The sequence below is a fragment of the Callorhinchus milii genome, unplaced genomic scaffold (genome assembly GCF_018977255.1).
Source record: "Callorhinchus milii isolate IMCB2004 unplaced genomic scaffold, IMCB_Cmil_1.0 Scaffold1, whole genome shotgun sequence".
NCBI lineage: Eukaryota > Metazoa > Chordata > Chondrichthyes > Chimaeriformes > Callorhinchidae > Callorhinchus > Callorhinchus milii.
Genome location: NW_024704742.1, coordinates 26,038,612 through 26,057,728, shown reverse-complemented (window position 1 = coordinate 26,057,728; position 19,117 = coordinate 26,038,612). Strand labels below are relative to the sequence as shown.

The window sequence follows — 19,117 nt, the reverse complement described above, 5'->3', positions numbered from 1 at the left end:
GTCCTTCTGTGGTGCCGACAGACACATATGTGATCTGAGGCACAGACCACCTGAGTGAAATAATCCATTATTTCCATTAAAATCCATGGTTTCACTTCAGCACAACAGTGGGAATAATTCCTAGCAAAATAAACATTTTATTTTGAGAATTGATGCACAAACAAAGCATACTTGATTTGAAACATACTTTAAAAGACACCTGGGAATTTAGAGTCTTTAACCAGCTACTAACATGTTGAAAGCTTCACTAATCAGAAGTCCCTTAACAGCAATAAAAACGCCTTGAAAGTGTGAGTCTCTCCGGCCTCATTTCCTTAAAAGAATTCCCATCTAAATAACTTGTGCAGTAAAGGAGTTTCTATCTGACTGATTCTCCAAAAACGAAACTTTGAGTAAATTCGCACAGATTGATTTATTTTTCTTTACAGTGCAGTTTTTAACATCCCATTCCCTTTGGAATGTCTCCTTGATGGTTTTCAAAAGAAAACGCATTTTTTCTTTTAAAACACTTTACAGTACGGCAAGTTTTTCATGGTTGTTGCTGACTTTTCTCAGGCCTCAATTAGTACAGTATTGCTATTTTATGTTTCTATCAAGTGTCAGTCTGGCTCATTGGTTTTAACTCTCACCTCTGAGTCAGAAGGTTTTAGGTTCAAGCCCCATGTCAGAACTTGATATTTTTTCCAATGTTAATGATCCCCATACTTAATTCAAGATTTCTGGAAAAGACTCACATGTGGAACTTTGTCACATAACTTCTTAAAAAATTCTGACTCCTCATAGCCTCTGTGCTTTTGGACACAGGGCATATCATTATACAGTGTTTAATTAGTGCTATTATCCTGGTAAATTAGAACATACGAAATTTGACAAATTGGAACTAAAATAGTCTTAGCTTCTTTCAAGTTTATTGTGTACTAGAAACAGGTGTTAAAATTAATGCAGAAGTCATGAAATTCAATAATTGGACATTGAAATTGCCTCAATAATTCATTGCTTGTTTTCTTTTAGGGAAAATTCCACAGGCTCAAAGATACTCAAAGATGCATTACTTTCACCTGAGTTTCGCAGACATTAAATGAGAACTCTGGAGATTCTAGACTAAATGTTCTGTTAGAAGAGGAGGACATGATGAGAAGTGTTAAATGGTTTGTTTTAAATAATCTGAGGAGCTCTTATCGCTACAGATAGCAATAATAATAATAATAATAAGCCTTGCATTTGATATAGCGCTTTTCACGTCGGGAGGACGTCCCAAAGCGCTTCACAGAACACACTGTAAAGTGAATTGACTGTATATTTGTGGGCGAACGCGGCAGCCAATTGCGGACAGCAATGTCCCACAAACAGTCATAGATTGAAAATGACCAATTTATTATTGTTTTAGGTTTTGGAGGGATTATTATTAGGCTCTGTGTGGAGTAAGGAAACTTGCCCAAGGTTTCGCCCTCTGCCTGGGATTGAACTCAGGTCTCTCGCTTGCAAAGCGAGTGCTCTAACCACTGAGCTACAGGACTCCACACAATCCTATCATCTTCACTAAAACACCAGTACTATACTAATTTAGGTCTGTATTAATTTGGATCTTGTTGCTACTTGACCTGGGACTAATGTTTGAAGCGTTTGCCACAGCTCAAAAAAAAGCCATTGATGATATTTGTGACTTTATCTTTTGATGAGCTCCAAAAAATCAATAATGTAAGCACAGCCCTGGTTTTTGACACAAGAGTTACTGTGGCACTGAACTTGCATCTAACCCTTTCAAGTTGCTGTGGGTGTTGCCGATATCGCAATTAGGGATATAGACGATATAAACATAAATAAATATTCTCAGGTTCTGGGACTGGGAGCAGATCACCAGCCTACTCCCTCAATGATCGTTGCACATGACTGAGAGAAGAAGATGGGTTTCATAGCCTTTGGAGGAAAAAGAAACATGTCAGCCCTTGAATACTTTTTTTGTGTGGGGGGGTGGGTGTGCTTTACAAGACAGGTTGAGATGAAGATTCAACTTTGACCTCCAAAATAGTAATCCTATCAGCTTCCCAATGTAACTGTTTGTTAAATGCATCTAACTTCCTGACGTGAATGACCCATCAGTTCAGCAGAATTCCCCGCTGCTCACTCTGTTCAGAAATCAATGATTTCTCTGGGGGCGGGGAGGGTCTTGCAGAGCTTGCTGAAAAAAAGAAAGCAACTGCCTGATTCAAACTCTGCGCTACCAAGACTTCATGAACCTGGAGTCATTACTTCAGAGATGCATTGAGCGATCTTAAACCTACATATATTTATATCAAGTATTGTATCGTTAAACGGCCTGTAATTTGAACGTTTTCACCTTCCAATGACCTGCACCATTTTGTTTGGGTGCTAAGATACTCCCATTTCTTTTTGAAGGAAAAAAAACACTTAGAAAGAGGGATTGAGTAATTTTGTATCGATTAACATATTTTTCTTTCCGCTAGGATTTTGCTTATCTTATCAAAATTACATCCACTTGTTCTTCCAGATTTGCACTGAGCTGGTTTCTCAGAAAGCGAATCAGATGAAGGCTCTGGAAGAAAACCTAGGAATCTGCATGTCCTCAATTCAGCTACAGAAAGCCTCGAGGCATGCGAGACTCCTGGGGAGTCACACTGCTATTCTCAACCTACAAGCTCTACTGTTAGAAGAACTAAGCACAGCAGGGACACTGTCTGGGTCAGAATGTACCCAAATTATTCAGGCACACCATCACGTGAGTGTTGCATGGAGAGAAATTTACAAAAAGGGGAAACTTTCTCTCTTTCTCTCTCTTTTCCTCTCTCTTCTATTCAATTTTCAAGCGTTTACATTAACTCTGCCCTCCTCTCTTGCAAATTAACTGTAATATAAAGGCATGTATTTGGGGCCAAAACAAATTCCAGTCAGAGCAAAAGGTTACTGCTGAGATTAAAAAAATAAAATGGAAAATCTGAAATAAAAGCCAAACTGATGGAAACGCACAGCGGGTCGATCAGCTTTTGAGAGAGCAACATAGATTGTCGTTTCAGCGTCTTCAGTGGAACTAGAAAGGGCTTGCATATTTATTGGCCTCCTGCGCATTTTCATCATTTTCTGTTTTGTATTTCAAAGAATTTTAATGCTCTTTAAATCGTTTTAGTTCTCTGTTAAAATGTAGCCTTGCTAATGGGTAATTGAATGTGGGCATAATAATGCACAATGGTGACTGGGGAGTGAAGTTTATTCACATTAAAGCTTCATAAAGGTGGCCCCTAGTGGCTTTCTAGTAAGCTGTAATTTATCAAAATGCTTCTGAATAATTGAATTACTCCCACTTTTATTAATATACGATAAAATGAGACAGTGCTAATGGATTGTGCTTTGCAGCAGAACAAAGTTTGTTTGCAGCACTATTAGGTTTTTCCCCAGTAACTCCAGCCTCATGACCTGAGTTTATTTGGTCAACGTCATGACGATCCTTAATTTCCAGATTGCCCACCTTTGCAGAGTACTCTTCAAATTGAGAATATTTGTTTATGTTTATATCGTCTATATCCCTAATTGGGATATCGGCAACACCTCCATGCATCAAGCTCCTTCTCATTCCCAAAGGCCTCGCAGATGCCTAAGCATCTCTTCAAGGTCATCTCCTGACAGCATAGCATCAGAGACTATTGTAAAGGGCAATTCGGCCCATTTTGTTGATTCTCAAGTGTTTCTCAATGGGTTTCAATTCATCAGCATGTGTAAAAATCTTTTGATAAGAAGAATGAAGCAGAAATTACCAGGTAGGGAATCATACAGTATTAGTCTCCTCTGGGCATCTCTGCTGAAATCAGCACCGGAGCTTCTGCAAGAAGCTCCATTGGGAATCCTGCAAATTGCTGTCATTTCTGGCTCTGGATACCAATTGGGAGTTTGCTAGAGTAAGAAATACAGCTGGTAGACAGCTGCTCTATTGATAATGGAGTTGTTCATCAGCACATAGTGAGAACAGCACTAGCCTTGGCGTGTTTTGACCACAGGAGCTCTGGGCAGACATTTACAGCAAGGATGTAGGAGATTTATTGCCAGACGTTTCATCCACAAAATATACAGTCAAATTCACTTCACAGTTTATTCTGTGAAGCGCTTTGAGACGTCTCGAAGACCTGATAAGGCACTATATCAAATGCAAGGATTAGTATTATCTACAATCATAGAAGTGAGGGGGAAAAAGTAATCAAAATTATTTCTCTTTGCAGGAACTGGAGCAGCTGTTCAGCTTACATTCAGAAGTACTACAACACAAGCTTGCTGTCCAGAGTCAACAGGCAGGAAAGTTCAGCTGGGCAGTGACACAGAGCAGGTCTCTCTGTGGCGGAGCGGCAGCTCAAAGTAGTGGTCAAATATCACTTTGTCTGCACCAGGCCATGCTTAAGTGTCAAGAAGTGATGGAAGAAGAGAGCCAAAGGTAAACCCAGGGGAAGGATTGTAGTATTGAGAAGGTGGGAAAAATCACTAGAAGACATTCCATCTGCCATGAAACTATCCAATATTTCTGGCTTAAATGCCTTGATAAAACTGGAAGTTTGTTCATACCTTGCCTTTTTTTTAAAGCGTGCATTAGCAAGTTCAGAATTGAGCAATTATTCAGTAATTTCATTTATATGGTTGCATTTGACCCTGGCTCACATCAATATGAGAACTACACTTAATCACTCAACAATATATCTTTTTCAGTTAGTTCTATATATCACAGGTCAATGGCCTAAATAGTTTGGATTAACCGGACTTACATGACTTCTTGTACCTTTGATAAAAGCATATGTTGGTTGTGTCTACATGATCATTCAGCATGAGACATTGTGTTAATGTTAGCATTGCTTTGCCTCTGGTTCCCAGACTAAGAGAGGAAGAAAGAAACAGCCAATTACTTGAAGATCTAAAGGAACAGCTGGCAGTGGAGAGACTTCTAGCTCTTCAGGAGCAGGTAAGTTTCTCCATCAAAGCTCAAATTGGAGTGAAGTCAGAGCAACATTTATCTTCTGATATAAAAGGCGTTAATCCACATGGAACGGCCAGGAAAGGTAATTAACTCTCATGCTCATTACCTCTCTGCTACTTCCTGAACATCTCCATGGCAAATAGTGTTTTTAATGAGCCACTTTGTTCAGAATATTTCCTTTCAAAGCTTTTGTCCTGCTATATAATGATGGGCAGGTAGGCTGGTTCTCATTATCCTGAATCATTTGAATCACTGGAGAGTCTCCATTGTTGTATTATTAATAATAATCCTTTGCAATTTATTATAGCGCTTTTCATGTCAGGAGGGTGTCTCAAAGTGCAGTGACTGAGTGTTTTGTGGGCAAACAAGGCAGCCAAATTGCACACAGCTGAGAAAGCATGGGATGCGTAAAGGTCATTCAACACCATTCCTATCGCACACTGTCGAGGACTCGACCTATTCCTCCTCAGTATTCTGAAGGGAACCTCCACGCAACTACTTCAATTTAAAAAGCTAATCCAACAATTCTCTGGTATTTATCTATGCCAACATTCCCTCTGTTTCCTCTTCTCTGCTTCCGCTCAACTGCATAGTACCATCACATCCTGTGGATATGGATGATGGTTCTAAATTGAACTTTTCTCATGAAGTTCATGACAGCGTCTGAAGCCCTCGAGGAAATGACTGCATTTCACTAACTCCCTGTTGCCCTTTCCTCTGTGTTTCACAAAGAAACACCTCACTGAATCATATCCAAAATACCATTAGATGCCACGATGGGAGTTTTTTAAAAAAAGAATGCAGTGTTCCCAATTAATTGAAGTATATGTTTAGAGGCTGGAAAGGTTTGGGGTTAATTAGGGCAGTGGAATTGAATCAATATCTTGCTTTGAAGCCAATGCAGACATGATGGTTTGAACTGCCTCCTTTTATGCTGTAAATTTCTATGCTTCTAATTCTCTCCCCACTGACGCATACAGAGAGAGCAGTACCTCTGCTCCTGGTCTCCGGCCTCATCTTGCTGTACAGATCCACCGATGCTGGTAGCCCTCTGCTACCTCGCCCAAGAGTCCTGTAGCTCAGGGTTAGAGCACTTGCCTCGCATGCAAGACACCTGGGTTCGATTTCCAGCAGGGCAAAATCTTGGGCAAATTTCCTTACTCCACACGCCTGATAATAATCCCTCAAGAAAAAAGAATAAATAATTTGGTCACTCAATCCACAACTGTTTGTGGGACACTGCTGTGCACAATTAGCTGCCTTGTTTCGCCCACAAATATACAGTCAATTCACTTTACACCATATTCTGTGAAGCGCTTTGAGATGTTGAGAAGACATGAAAAGCTCTATATCAAATGCAAGGATTATTATTATTAAGAGGCCATTGTTTACGTTATAGCTGTGGCAGTGAGTGTGTGAGTGTCAGCAGAACACTCAACTGTAGAGGGTGTCAAAGCCAATGCCTCCCCTCTCCCAATTCGGCAGCCACACGCAAACAACCAGTAGAAGTTGCTGAAGAGGGACTAGAACCAGTAAACCATCTGATTTTAACCTCTCTAACCACAGGGCCAATTAAGTCTCCCTATGCAGCCTTGGCTGAGACCAGCAAAATGAGCAAGACCCGGATTTGAACCAGTGAACTCCCGGTCTGTAAGCTCTATACAGAAGTGGGGCTGCCCTCTATGATGGGAGATTTAATTTACTGGAGGAATGAGGATCGATGGCCCCAATGATCTTTTCACTCCAGATCTTCTTAATGTGACTGAGGAAAGCTCAGAGAAGCAGCAGACTATTGATTAATTCCATCTATATTTATACTGTTGGCAGGACATTGCCTCAGTGAAAAATGTTAAAAATAACTGCTGACTTTGTGCAATCACATTTTTTTTATTGTAGTTGCATACAGAATAAATATAGCATGGTTCCACCACTTATGGAAATATTCATGCCCAGGGAGAGGAACAATTGGATCCATCTATATTGTGTTTTCATTTGATGTTGGAATAATGTATTTCTCTCTGAGATATTGCTTCTCTTGAAGCTTCTTCGTTTCATTTTAGGAGATCAAGTTGGTGGCTTACCTTGTGCAGCAGCTGAAAGTACCAGTAAATGTGATGCAATCATTGTTTAACCTGCTTCTTCCCAATGCCACTGAGAACGAGATAGCTCCACTAATCAGTCAAATCTACTCAAGAGATAGTAGCAGAATGGTTGATAGTGGGCTGAGTGAAAACATTGCAGATGATTCGAGAAAGAGGTAAGAGTTATTGGTGGTGAAATAATTTGTGACCACTGACATCAGAAAGTCGTCCTAAACTTGTAATTGTGTTTTTCTTAAAATGTGCATTTAAAGCTGGGATTATTTTCCTTAGAGCAGAGAAGGTTATGGGTAGATTTAATAGAGGTTCAAAATTATGAGGGATTTTGATAAAGTAGATAAGGAGAAACTGTTTCCACTGGCAGGTGGGTCAGTAACCAGGGCACATAGATTTAAGATAATTGGCAGAAGATCTAGAGGGGAGAAAATGTTTTACATGGAGAGTCGTTACGGTCTGGAATGCACTGCCTGAAAGGGTGGTGGAAACAGACTCAATAACAACTGTCAAAGGGAATTAGATAGGTACTTGAAAAGGAAAAATTTGCAGGAATATAGGGAAAGAGTGGGGGAGCGGGATTGATTAGGTAGCTGTTCCAAAGAGACACGATGGACCGAATGGCCTCTTTCTGTGCTGTAATATTCTATGATTCTATTAATGAGGTGATTCCTTTTTTTTGCACTAAAGCTGTTTATTGGGTCCCGACAGGCCATCAAGGTTAACAAATGGGTCCTGGGCTCAAAAAGATTGAGAACCACTGTTAAGAATGCAAAGACTACTTTCCAAAGATGAACTCCATGATCATCATGATAGAGATGATTTGCTACAATTAATATTTGCTCCTAATGATTTGCTGCTAATAGTATCTGAAGCACCAGTGTTCCTGCAACATAGTGTCTCACTGTTTCTTTCTTTTGCTAGGAGGCTTCAGGCTTTCAAACAGTCACTCAATCTAAAGCTTAGGGAGCAACTTATTGCTAAGCAGCTGGAGAAGACACGCACTCTTTGCAGAAAGAAAGGAAGGTAATGAGCAGCTTGTGGCCACAATCGTTTTAACTTTCGCTGCTAGCTAAATTGGTGCAATCAGAAGGTGTTAGATTGTTTCTCTGAAATGAAGTCAGTTTTTGGTAAGTGCTGACAATACCACATATAAAAATTGATTTATTGGCATTGAAACCGATTCTTCTAGATGGCAATGACATTGTGGAGCCGTGACAACTGCACACTTGGGTAGATCAACCCAATTTATTAGGTATGGTTGCATAATTAATAATGCCTGTTCAATAGTTTCTCATGTCATAGGTAAAGGCACTCATCAAAACTTCTGTGGTTCTGTCCTTGACTGGTTGAAATCCCATCTTTGCTCTTTGTCTCCACTAACAGCTTCTCCTCCATTCCCTGAAACATCTTGTGCAGCTTTCCTCAGGGATTTAGCCTTGGTCCTCTCTTCTTCAACATCTTTGGTGACATCATCTGCAGACATGTGGTCAACTTCCACGTATATGCAGATGACACCCAACTCTATCTCTCTGCCTCCACCATCAAGTCCAGAACCACAGATGTTCTGACAGACTGTCTTATCAGACATCAAGTCCTGGATGAGAGCAAACTTTCTCCAGTTGAACATCAACAGGACTGAGGCCCTTCTAATTGGCTCCCATTAACACCTTGGGATGTCCTCCCGACGTGAAAAATGCTATACAAATGTAATTGTACATGTAATTGTTATTGTCAGTGCCTCCACACCTCAGGCACTGGCAGTATCACCATCCAAGGATGCACACTCCACCTTACTGAGCTAGTCAGGAATCTAGGCATCTTGTTTGACCCTCAGCTGGCCTTTCTACCCCACATCCATGCTATGACCCGCTCTGCCTTCCCCAACCTCTGCAACATCACCCGACGCTGCTACTGCCTCATCCCTCAGGCTGCTGGAACCCTCATCCACACATTGTTCATATCTAGGCTCGAGTATGCCAACTCTCTGCTTATCGGGCTTCTCAACTCTTCCCTCCACAAGCTGCAGATTATTCTGAACTCTGCTGCTTGTGTCCTCACCCATACAAGGCTGAGTGACCCTATCACCCCCCACCTTTGCCCGGCTCCACTGACTCCCCATCCCGCAAAGGACGGAGTTCAAAATCCTCGGCCTCGCCTTCACAGTCCTCCATGGTCTTGCTGCTTCCTACCTCTATCCTTTTTTACATTAATCTCATTTTCCAACTCGTTTTTGATATAATTGATTTTACACCTGGGAATTACTCCACATACCTCTGTTTTCCTAGCAGTAAGTAGGAACCCAGTAGTTAGTTGATTAATGGATTGCTTTCCAGGGGTAATAATCCCTTCAGAATAAATAAATTACTCAATCCATAACTGTTTGTGGGACACTGCTGTGCGCAATTGTCTGCTGTATTTCACCCACAAGATACACAGACGTTATAGTATATTCTGTGAAGCGCTTTGAGACGTTTCAAAGACCTGATAAGGCGCTACTGCAAATGCAAGGATTATTAACGCGGCAGATAATTGCGCACAGCAGTGTCCCACAAACAATTGTGGATTGAGTGACCACATTTTTTTAAGGGATTATTACCCCCGGAAAGCAATTTGCCAATAAACTAACAACTGGTTACTACTTACTGCTAGTTAAACAGGCATGTGGTGTAAGGAAACTTGCCTAAGGTTTCGTCCTGCCTGGGAATCAAACCTAGGTCCTCTTGCCAGGTCTGATTCCCAAGTGAATAAAAATTTCCAGGCGAATAAAATCATTCATATCAGAAACGAGTTGGTAAGTGAGATTAATGTAGAAAGATAACAATGACATGGACACAAAATGTCAAGTTGCCCTCTAATGGAGCAGGAAATATCTCTGTTGTAATAATAGACCCCAGTAATGTTCCCCACATGGTCAGTGAATCAGCTGTTGTATTTGAAATGAGAAGCACTTTAACAGATGTATATAACTGAAAACTACTTATAGGTGGCTGCAGTTCAACTTGTGATGTAAGAGTGATACGCAATAGGATTGCTGATCTCCTACACCAGCAAACAAAATGCCCAAACAAATTAACTTATTTGTATGTTGCTACAGTAACCAATAAAAAAGCCATTTACGAAGCCACGAGCATTACTGGGCATGACTTAACCCGCTTTGTAAATGTTAAAATTAATTGACCAGCAGTGAATGTTCAAGGAATGATAGACTCATTTGTTTGTGATGAGCTTTATAGTTAGCTTTATCCCCTGCCTCTCATTCATTATCAGTACCTAAATTGAGATTTGATTTGCTTTTTTGTCCAACTCCACAACTCTAATTAGTACAAGTACATATTTTAATCTAGCACGTGAGCAGCACCAGTTTAACATTACCAATAGGACCTGAAAGACACAAAGGAGCTAGGTTGTAATGAATGTATGTTAATTGATGGATTTGTGAGTTGGAGAGGCAGCACTACTTTTAATACTTAAGGTACAATGAGAGTGGGTTTTGCTCACTGCAAGCATAGTGCAAAGTGGTTTAAATGTTCAATGTGGTGCAGAAATACAATTCTTGCTTTCTTGTTTGCATTGACTGCAGTGCTTATGCTGATGTAGCCTCTGTACATTCCCTACTTCACATCCATTTTATGACTTTAACAAGCTGGAGTGCTGCTTGTTAAATGCATGAGGTTTGTGCTGGGCGCCAAACATTTTTCACCAGCTTTGCATTTCACTGCAACAAAATCACATTGAAAGGTTCCTTTCATTTTCTCAGCAGGGTATTGAAGCTAAAGCGATTGCAGCTCCTGAAAGGTATGTCCTTTTCTCATGTGGACACTTCCTCTGAATTTCTTCCTCAAGAAGCTCAGTGCCATCCTGAACCAGCTGGTGAAACCATAGGTCAAATGCTAAACTTGCCAGACACAGATGAAAAAGTATTTGTGTTTCGTATTAAAGCAGAGGAACCCTGTCGTACAAACCTTCGCCCAAAGAAGAAAAAGCGGAATTTCCTGAACTTTAAAAGATCAACTGTGGCTAATTTAGAAAGACCTTAAATGCAGAATTATTTCAAGGTGTTGTATTGGCCTCTGTAACTCATGTTACTGCACTCTTCACCTTTTTATCAATATGCTATTTGATAATAATAATGCTTGCATTGATATAGCTCTTTTCACGTCTTCTAGACGTCTCAAAGTGCTTCACGGAATATGCTGTAAAGTGAATTGACTGTATATTCGTGGGCGAAACATGGTAGCCAATTGCACACAGTCGTGTCCCACAAACAGTTGTGGATTGAGTGACCAAATTATTTTTTTTTTCTTGAGGGATTATTATCCCCGGAAAAGCATTCCACCAATTGACGAACAACGGGTTCCTACTTACTAAGTAAATAGAGGTGTGTGGAATAGGGAATCTTGCCCAACATTTCACCCTGCTGGGAATAGAACCCAGGCCTCTCACTTCCGAGGCGAGTGCTCTAACCACTGAGCCACAGGACTTGTGTGAAAAACGGAAATTATTGTGGTAAAATTCCACGTAGATTTACTCTATCAGCTTAGCATTTTAGAGTGTTGAGAATATGTCAATTTTTAAAATTTAGTCTTAACTTTGAAGTTCATTTTCTGTAGTACTTCAGTGACTTGGTCTGTCCTTCCAACATGAAAGGTGCTATACAAATGTAATTTGTTGTTCTTGAAAGAAACTTACATAAAAATGGCTTCAAATTTGAGGCTATATTTAAGAATTTGCCGGATTCCATATTTTGCAAAATGCTGTTTTAATAGAGAACATCTAACCCCAGGAGACATTTTACCCTTTTTCTCACAAGAAGAGATATTCAATTTTAATTTCTCTTTGTTCTTAGCTGAGTACACAGTACTTTGGAGCTGCATAAGCATTTTAAATTCTCCAAACGTTACATTTTGTTTGATGTATTTATAAATAAATTGGTAAATTTTGTCATTTGCAATGTGGGCAGTAGTGTTATTTTTAAACTGTAATGTAATGTTGATCTGAAGGTTTATTCTTTCAGTAGAGGTGACTTGAGCTTTTGAAGTGTTATCTGAGATGCAACAAGTCAAAATACATTTTCAATATCAGGTTTTAATAACCTTTTTAACAAGTCAGATAGATATTATGCCTTTAAGATCAATGAAGTATAGCAATACTGACAATATACTGGTGCTTAAGAAGCATCTTCGCTCTTAAAGAATATCCAGGATGCCTACTTCACCTAAGTCTGGAGTGATTGAATGGATGAGTATTGAAGAGTTGCTGTTATGCATTAACATTCGCTACAGTCTCAGAGAGTTCCGAAAACCATGGGAGGAGATTGCAGAGACCTTGAAATAGAAATTCTCAAAACAAATGAGCCTGACATTGGATGTGCAGTGAGGGTTCAATGATAAATAGACTGGCAACATTCTGTCCAGCTGTTGGGCTTGAGTGGCTATCGATGGAGAACCAACCTTGAGTATTCTCACTCACGATATTGCCAGAACTCTTGCAGATGAAGTCTTCGGTGAGAGTTTAAATCTATGTTGTTTGTAATTCTATTAGGCATCATGTTTTTCCTTTTATTGATTGATTTATTTGTTGACCAACAATTGGTCAGATTGGTAAGTGAAGGAACTCTTCATCAACTAAGGCATTTTAAGTGAAGCAGTCGACACAGCCAATAAAACGTCACTTATTTAATATGTATGACAACAAATATTTTATTCCTTTGTAGCAGTATTGATTATTCCATTCTTTGACGATTTATTTTCATTCACTGGACCGATATAAATTCCAAGATCATTATTTGCTCAAAGAAGAACCTTTAGCAATACTGCATCCAATACAACCCCCTGTAGCACATTAGAAATGTGGGTAAGTTGAACCATCACAAATGCAATCCATACCAATGCTGGTGTCAATGGAACTGACATAAATAATAATGATAATCCTTGTATTTAAATTAGCTCCTTATCTCGATGTCAAGACATCTTAAAGCATTTCATAGAATTTTCTGTAAAGTTGAGTGATCCACATATTCCATTTCAAACGTGCTGTGGTTCTCAGGCATATATGGAAAACTCAGTGCTAACAGGTTGCTTCTGTTCCTACCTCAGGGAACGTCTTTTTCCATCAGCACAACATGAAAGTAATCATTAGAAGCTGCAATATCCTGGAGAGTAAATCACATAGGACTTGCAGAGTACCTTCCAAACTAATCAGGTCAATTTTCATTAAAACAGGGAAGATTTCCATAGTGTCCTTCATTTCTGCTTAGTAATTGTGAATTAACAACCAATTTGAAAAATATGTTCATTGTGCTAACCATGTGCAAATGCATGTGAATGAAGAGAAATACAGATACCTCTAATTAATGAAGGAAATTGATTACAGAATAACCTTTACCTGGTTTAAGCATAGTTCTCAGTTTACTTCTAGCAAGTTGTTGTTTGGCGAGGTTGTGAGGTGCAGAGCTGAAGCAGCAGCTGCTTGCCACTCTGCACGCCAATCAAGGTGGATTCCAGGTGCTGGATTTATGAATAATAATAATAATAATAATAATCCTTGCATTTGATATAGCGCTTTTCACGTCGGGAGGACGTCCCAAAGCGCTTCACAGAACACACTGTAAAGTGAATTGACTGTATATTTGTGGGCGAACGCGGCAGCCAATTGCGCACAGCAATGTCCCACAAACAGTCATAGATTGAAAATGACCAATTTATTATTGTTTTTGGTTTTGGAGGGATTATTATTAGGCTCTGTGTTAGTAACATTGTTTGTTAGTGAATATGTGTTCACTACCTCGGACTCCAGATAAAACCTACCAGCAGCTGTCACCCCAAGCCTCAGAGATTCCTCATCAGTTATTTGATGGACGTCTGCCTTCAGCCTGATGGGACAGCTTGTGGCATTCTAACCACCTTGATGTTCTTGAGGTCCAAATCCAATGTTGTGTACCAGGTTTACTCAGCACCAGCTGCTTAGTCGAGGTCTTTGTGCGAGGGGTTTTGGCAAATAGATGTGTCCACTGCCTCCGCCTCCAGGGTGCTTAGTGACAGTTCAGTGTGGGCTGGAGCCCTGCCTCTCTGCAGCCGCTTTACATGTTTGCCACAAATCCATCTCACTGTTTGATCCTGGACTTTGGAGGTGAGAGGACTGTTTGCACACAGGTCTTATATGCCGCAAGCTTGACTTGCATTGGGTCCTTGCTGTCCTCGAAGAGAGACAAGAACAACAAGTGTTGCCCTTCACCTCTTCTCAGCGTGATCCCGAGGTACCGATAAGAATCAACAATTGGGACTCATGCCCCTTGTATCTTCCTTGTATATTATTTTGAAGCATATTAAACTGATTTCAATGATTAGTTTACGTATATTGCATTGTAGTAATTTTATGGAACAGGAACATTATTAGTTGTTGTGCTTCAGTTGCATTAAATTATATTAATAAACAATAATTAACAAATTAATTCAAAAGTAATGCACATTAATAAATTAATTCATATTACTAAATTAATTGTGGATCATAACTTGGATGTTTAGTGTAATTCAGGATCTCTGCAATGTTAGAGATGGTCATCTCTAGTGGATTTTTTTAAGATTTCATGAAGCAGCTAAAATGCAGAAAGCTGTAAATAAGAAATAGAAACTTGTATCAACAACCATTTAATGTTTGCAGTACAATGTTAAATATAATTGACATGTCATCTTTGAAAATAACCATATCAGCTTCATACTGATTTCCTTCTACCGATTCTGAAAATAATCCTGTCAATTTTGAAGTGATTTTATATCAATTTTGTTTTTTGAAATATGACTTAATTGTCTATCTCACTGAATGAAGTGTTGGCATAACAATAAATTAAATTTAATGTGTTGGATAATCAAGGAGCGCATCTGAAATCTTGCAATGGCTTGTGTCCAGAACCTCTTGTGCACTGAGTCTCGTCAGTGCTCAGCTGTGAGATGCCATTCGTTTTGCAATGACAGAGACATAGGGCAGCACTAACAGCAGAAATAACCTCTCCTTGATAAAGACAGATTGACAGAGATAGCACAACTATGATTGGATTGAAAACAAAAATAATTGCTTTGCACAAGCTTAACCTCACCATCTTCTTTTATTTGGGATCGGCCGGGTGTCTGACACATGTGGAAATCCATCCCCATGCTTAAGAGTATCCAAACCAAACTGAGAATTCCATTCATCCCACCTACACATAGAATTTGCAGAGATAAATTGTTGGGATGGAATGCGCACTCTCTCCCTGGAGGGATGCATCGACCTCCCTAATTCCAGAAGGTATTAGGCGCAGGTTGACAAGAGCCAAAGGTTGAAGTACTGCTGGAAAATAACCAGCTAAAACCACATAGCTTGCCATTGATAGCATTGTCTGGTGAGCTTTCCTGCTGCTTGTCCAGCTAGGACTACCCTGCCCATTAGGGCTTTGGCTTGCAGGGTTAACAGGAGCTGAGTGGAAGGATTCCCTGCCGCCAGTGACTGGTCAGCCCTCCCGAGTCGTGCCGATGAGCCAGGCTGCTATGCTGTCATTAGCTATCCCTGGAATACTGCGGACCCTCATGGCTCAGGAACCAGACTACCGAGAACGCCACAGAGCCTTGGTAATACAATAATAATAATAAGCAACATTTCATTGCAAAGCATGTCATTTGGAGACGGTTCAGCTCTAAGGAGATCACCACCACCTTCCCCCTCCCTGCTTAAAACGTGTATTATCATTGGCTGAAAAGGAACTTTTACAGCCCAGATTTACCACCACCGTAAAGCTGACATACTCCAAATTGACACAATTTTGTCTTATTGATATGACTCCGGCAAGCTCTGCTGTGAACATTTTTGGGGGCAGCTGGGTGTCTGACACACGCAGAAACCCATCACCATGCTTAAGAGTAGCCAAACTAACTGAGAATTACGTGCATCCCACCTATACATGGATAGATTGTTGGAATGGAATGAATGAACACTCTCTCCCTGGAGGGACGCATCCTGCTTACCTAATTCCAGAAAGTAAATAACTAATGTGTGAAAAGAGACTTGAACCCTGGACCCTCAGATCACTAACAAATCGATGGTTTAAATGTCTGATGCTCTATCAACTGAGCTATCTGAGCTCCTCCAGTGAAAATTACAACACCCAAGGAAGTGAGAGTCACAAACAAATAGCCTTCACAGAAAGGTTGTGTGTATGATGTATTAGGGATTGAAAACCCCAGACCTGGTAACACTTAAACACCTAATGATTTTGATCATATTTTCATCTTGCCCTCTCCTCCACACTAGTGCCCTCATTATGGGCCTTGAGCCCGTCACCAAGAACTTTCAAGATTAAAGAACCACAGATTTTGCTGTCCCTCTCCCACTGATGTGGAATCAGGTGACACCCAAATTATTAGAGGAGATAAATTTTAACAGTCAAATGAAATCTGTCAATGCTGTATTTATAGCTAAATAATCACAACAAACAGTAAAAGCACTCAGCAGGGCGCTATATAAATGCAAGTTGCTGTAAAAAGAGTCTCTACCAGATGTTAAATGCTTTAAGTTAACAAAGTTAAAATGATAAAATAACAAGGAATATACAGAAGGGAAACAGACTCTAATATCAATTATTCACAAACAATGCACATTTACTATTTATTAATTAATCAATGCAAGTTATTTCCACCAGCAAACCTTTTACTTGCCAGCATTCACTGCATGACCATCTTTATTCATGTCATTCTCACAGTTTAGTGTTGTGATTCAGATAAACAAAGAGTTCATTTAAACACCATTGAACTAATTTATAAAAGTTGGAAAAAATGCATGAACAAACAGGAAACATTTTCACAAAGCTTGATGTTTTGAGGCCAAAGAGTCGATTCCAAGCATCAAAACAAATGAGCAAAGAATCTTGTGAGACTGGGAAAAAAAGATTCAGCACCACACATATATTCACAGACAGCTAAACTTCAGATACCAGGACTCAAAACTGTGCTTAAAGGCTTAAGACTGTGATACTTTCCTTCACATATTCTAAGTGGGTTTATTCCTTGAAGGAATGTGTGATATGAAAAATTGATTTCAAGACAGTTTGGTAATATTTATTCTGCAGTCTTTCTGAGCAAGACTTTACTCCCAACAGGAAAATTCCCCGTTTCCACTCCAGCGTACAAGCAGATGATAATAAAATATCCATTTATTTTGTAAAGATTTTATTTCCCAGGAAAATCTTAATCAGCCAAGTTGTTCTCTGGTGGGAAGAAATGGTATCTTACGAGGCATGCACAGAAATGATTTTCATTATCATACAATCAGTGTTTCTAGGGTTCCCAGAGCAGTCAGCCGGGCTCTTGCTGACTAACTCGCAATGGTTGTACAGACAGTTCCGAGTACATTGTTGTTGTGTCCGTCCTGCATCTTTTCGTGTGTTTGACTGCAACTCCCACTTTCATTATTATCTGTTTGCCCACTTGCTGCCCGTCTTTTTCTTAACCTGAAAAGCAAATCAAGTGAAAAAATGGTGTAAGGCTTTTGCCAAAGAAAGGACACAAATCCAATGGCTTCTCTTCAGCAGTTAACAGCAATAGCAGCAGCTAAGAGAACGTGAACTGCAATTTTCATTACGTGGCTGTAAAATGTCAAAGGTGTCTGCCAGCAAAAATCACTGTTCATCAACAAATATGTTGTAGTGGAGAGAGAATACCATCTTTGTAAGCCACAGGAAACTGCTCAACGAACGAACATTTAAGTGATCTTGTGTAGTGCTTTTCCATTTCTTCATTCTGCAGTAACCTGAACAGACAGTGTAAAGCTCAGCTACGAATTCAGCTTGCTCACTATCCACTTCTGTTGCTAAATGATTACAGAGCAGATACGCTCTATTAAATCAGTAAATTAACAAGGCAAGCATGGTGGATAAGGGAGTAAGAATGAAGAGAATATTCATTGTTCTTTGGTGGTGAAAGAAGCTTTGTGAAAAACTAGCGTTTGCCATAGTTATAACCTCAGAATTGCTTCACAGTCCCCCCCCCCAGAAAAATTGTGATATCTTGGTTTTGGAACTTGGTGCAGTGAAAATTTAATTTCTTCTATGGAATAGAGATTTACGCGTGTAATTCATATGTAATGGAAGAAAATTCTACACAATGTTTTTTTTAAAAAAAATCATGCACTGTGCAATTATCACACCCTTCAGGGTAAAATAAATTCTTTACATATTGTGGAATCCTTCTGGGTTTTAACAGAGGCTGCAAAAGTATATCATCAGTTTGATTTTTCTGAAAATCCTATTATTATTGAGACAGCTAAACCTGGATCAGGGAATGATAATACTCAAAATACCCACTCAGACAGCCTGATTTTACTTCTGACTTGTCAACTACAGATGATTAAAATTTCACATTTTTCCTGGGTTACGTTAGCACATAATCATCCCAACACTGACTGATGGCACTATATACTTTTGCAGCCTCCATTAAACCACAAAGTGGGTCTACATCTATTTGAGGAGCTTCTTTTATCCAAAAGGGTAAGGTGACTTAGAACCATAGAAACAGAAATTTACAGCACCGGAGAGTCTGGACTGGCTCTTTGAAACGTCAATCCATTCAGCCTCATTTGGTTTGGTCCCACAGGTATCTGACAATGCAGAAACCATCAGCATACTGGAGTACCAAAACCAGCAAAACGGGGCAGCAAATTGGGCAGTGTTCCACAAACAGTTGTAGACTGAGTGACCAAAATATTATTTTTTTTAAGGGATTATTACCCCTAGTAAACCAATCCACCAATCAACCAACAACCGGGCTTCAACTTGCTGCTAGGTAAACAGAGGAGTAAGGAAACTTGCCTAATGTTTCACCCCAACCGAGAATCGAGCGCAGGTCCACTTGCTTGCAAGGTGAATGCTCTAACCAGTATGGTACAGGACTCCAGAGGTTGTAGAGGTCTGTGTATTACCTTGAATATCATCCTTTGCTATTTAAAGTTTTAGAAAGATTCATAACATCTGGTCAGATGAATGTCTTATCATTAACACTTTAATCACGTCCTCCTTGGTTTGATGCAT

At 39.8% G+C, this 19,117-nt stretch overlaps 2 protein-coding genes and 1 non-coding gene across 4 annotated transcripts in view; 1 reads left to right on the top strand and 2 right to left on the bottom strand.

The window, feature by feature from the left end:
* The window catches only part of LOC103181089 (limbin), a 75,718-nt gene extending 64,496 nt beyond the window's left edge, over positions 1–11,222 (top strand). The window contains exons 16-21 of the mRNA XM_007897314.2: positions 2,510–2,737; positions 4,227–4,435; positions 4,867–4,954; positions 7,030–7,226; positions 7,987–8,088; positions 10,823–11,222. Coding sequence (XP_007895505.2) covers positions 2,510–2,737; positions 4,227–4,435; positions 4,867–4,954; positions 7,030–7,226; positions 7,987–8,088; positions 10,823–11,102 — 1,104 coding nt within the window. The 3' untranslated portion in view covers positions 11,103–11,222. The remainder of the gene's footprint in view (positions 1–2,509; positions 2,738–4,226; positions 4,436–4,866; positions 4,955–7,029; positions 7,227–7,986; positions 8,089–10,822) is intronic.
* A 252-nt stretch (positions 11,223–11,474) lies between these two features.
* On the bottom strand, positions 11,475–11,546 carry trnap-cgg. Its single transcript has one exon. It is a non-coding gene; the product is annotated as a tRNA-Pro (tRNA).
* Positions 11,547–16,042: 4,496 nt separating this feature from the next.
* The window catches only part of LOC103181108 (serine/threonine-protein kinase 32B), a 151,093-nt gene continuing 148,018 nt past the window's right edge, over positions 16,043–19,117 (bottom strand). For both annotated transcript variants that reach the window (XM_042341188.1, XM_042341186.1), the window contains exon 12: positions 16,043–17,542. In XM_042341188.1, the coding sequence (XP_042197122.1) occupies positions 17,407–17,542 (136 nt within the window). In that variant the 3' untranslated portion in view covers positions 16,043–17,406. The remainder of the gene's footprint in view (positions 17,543–19,117) is intronic.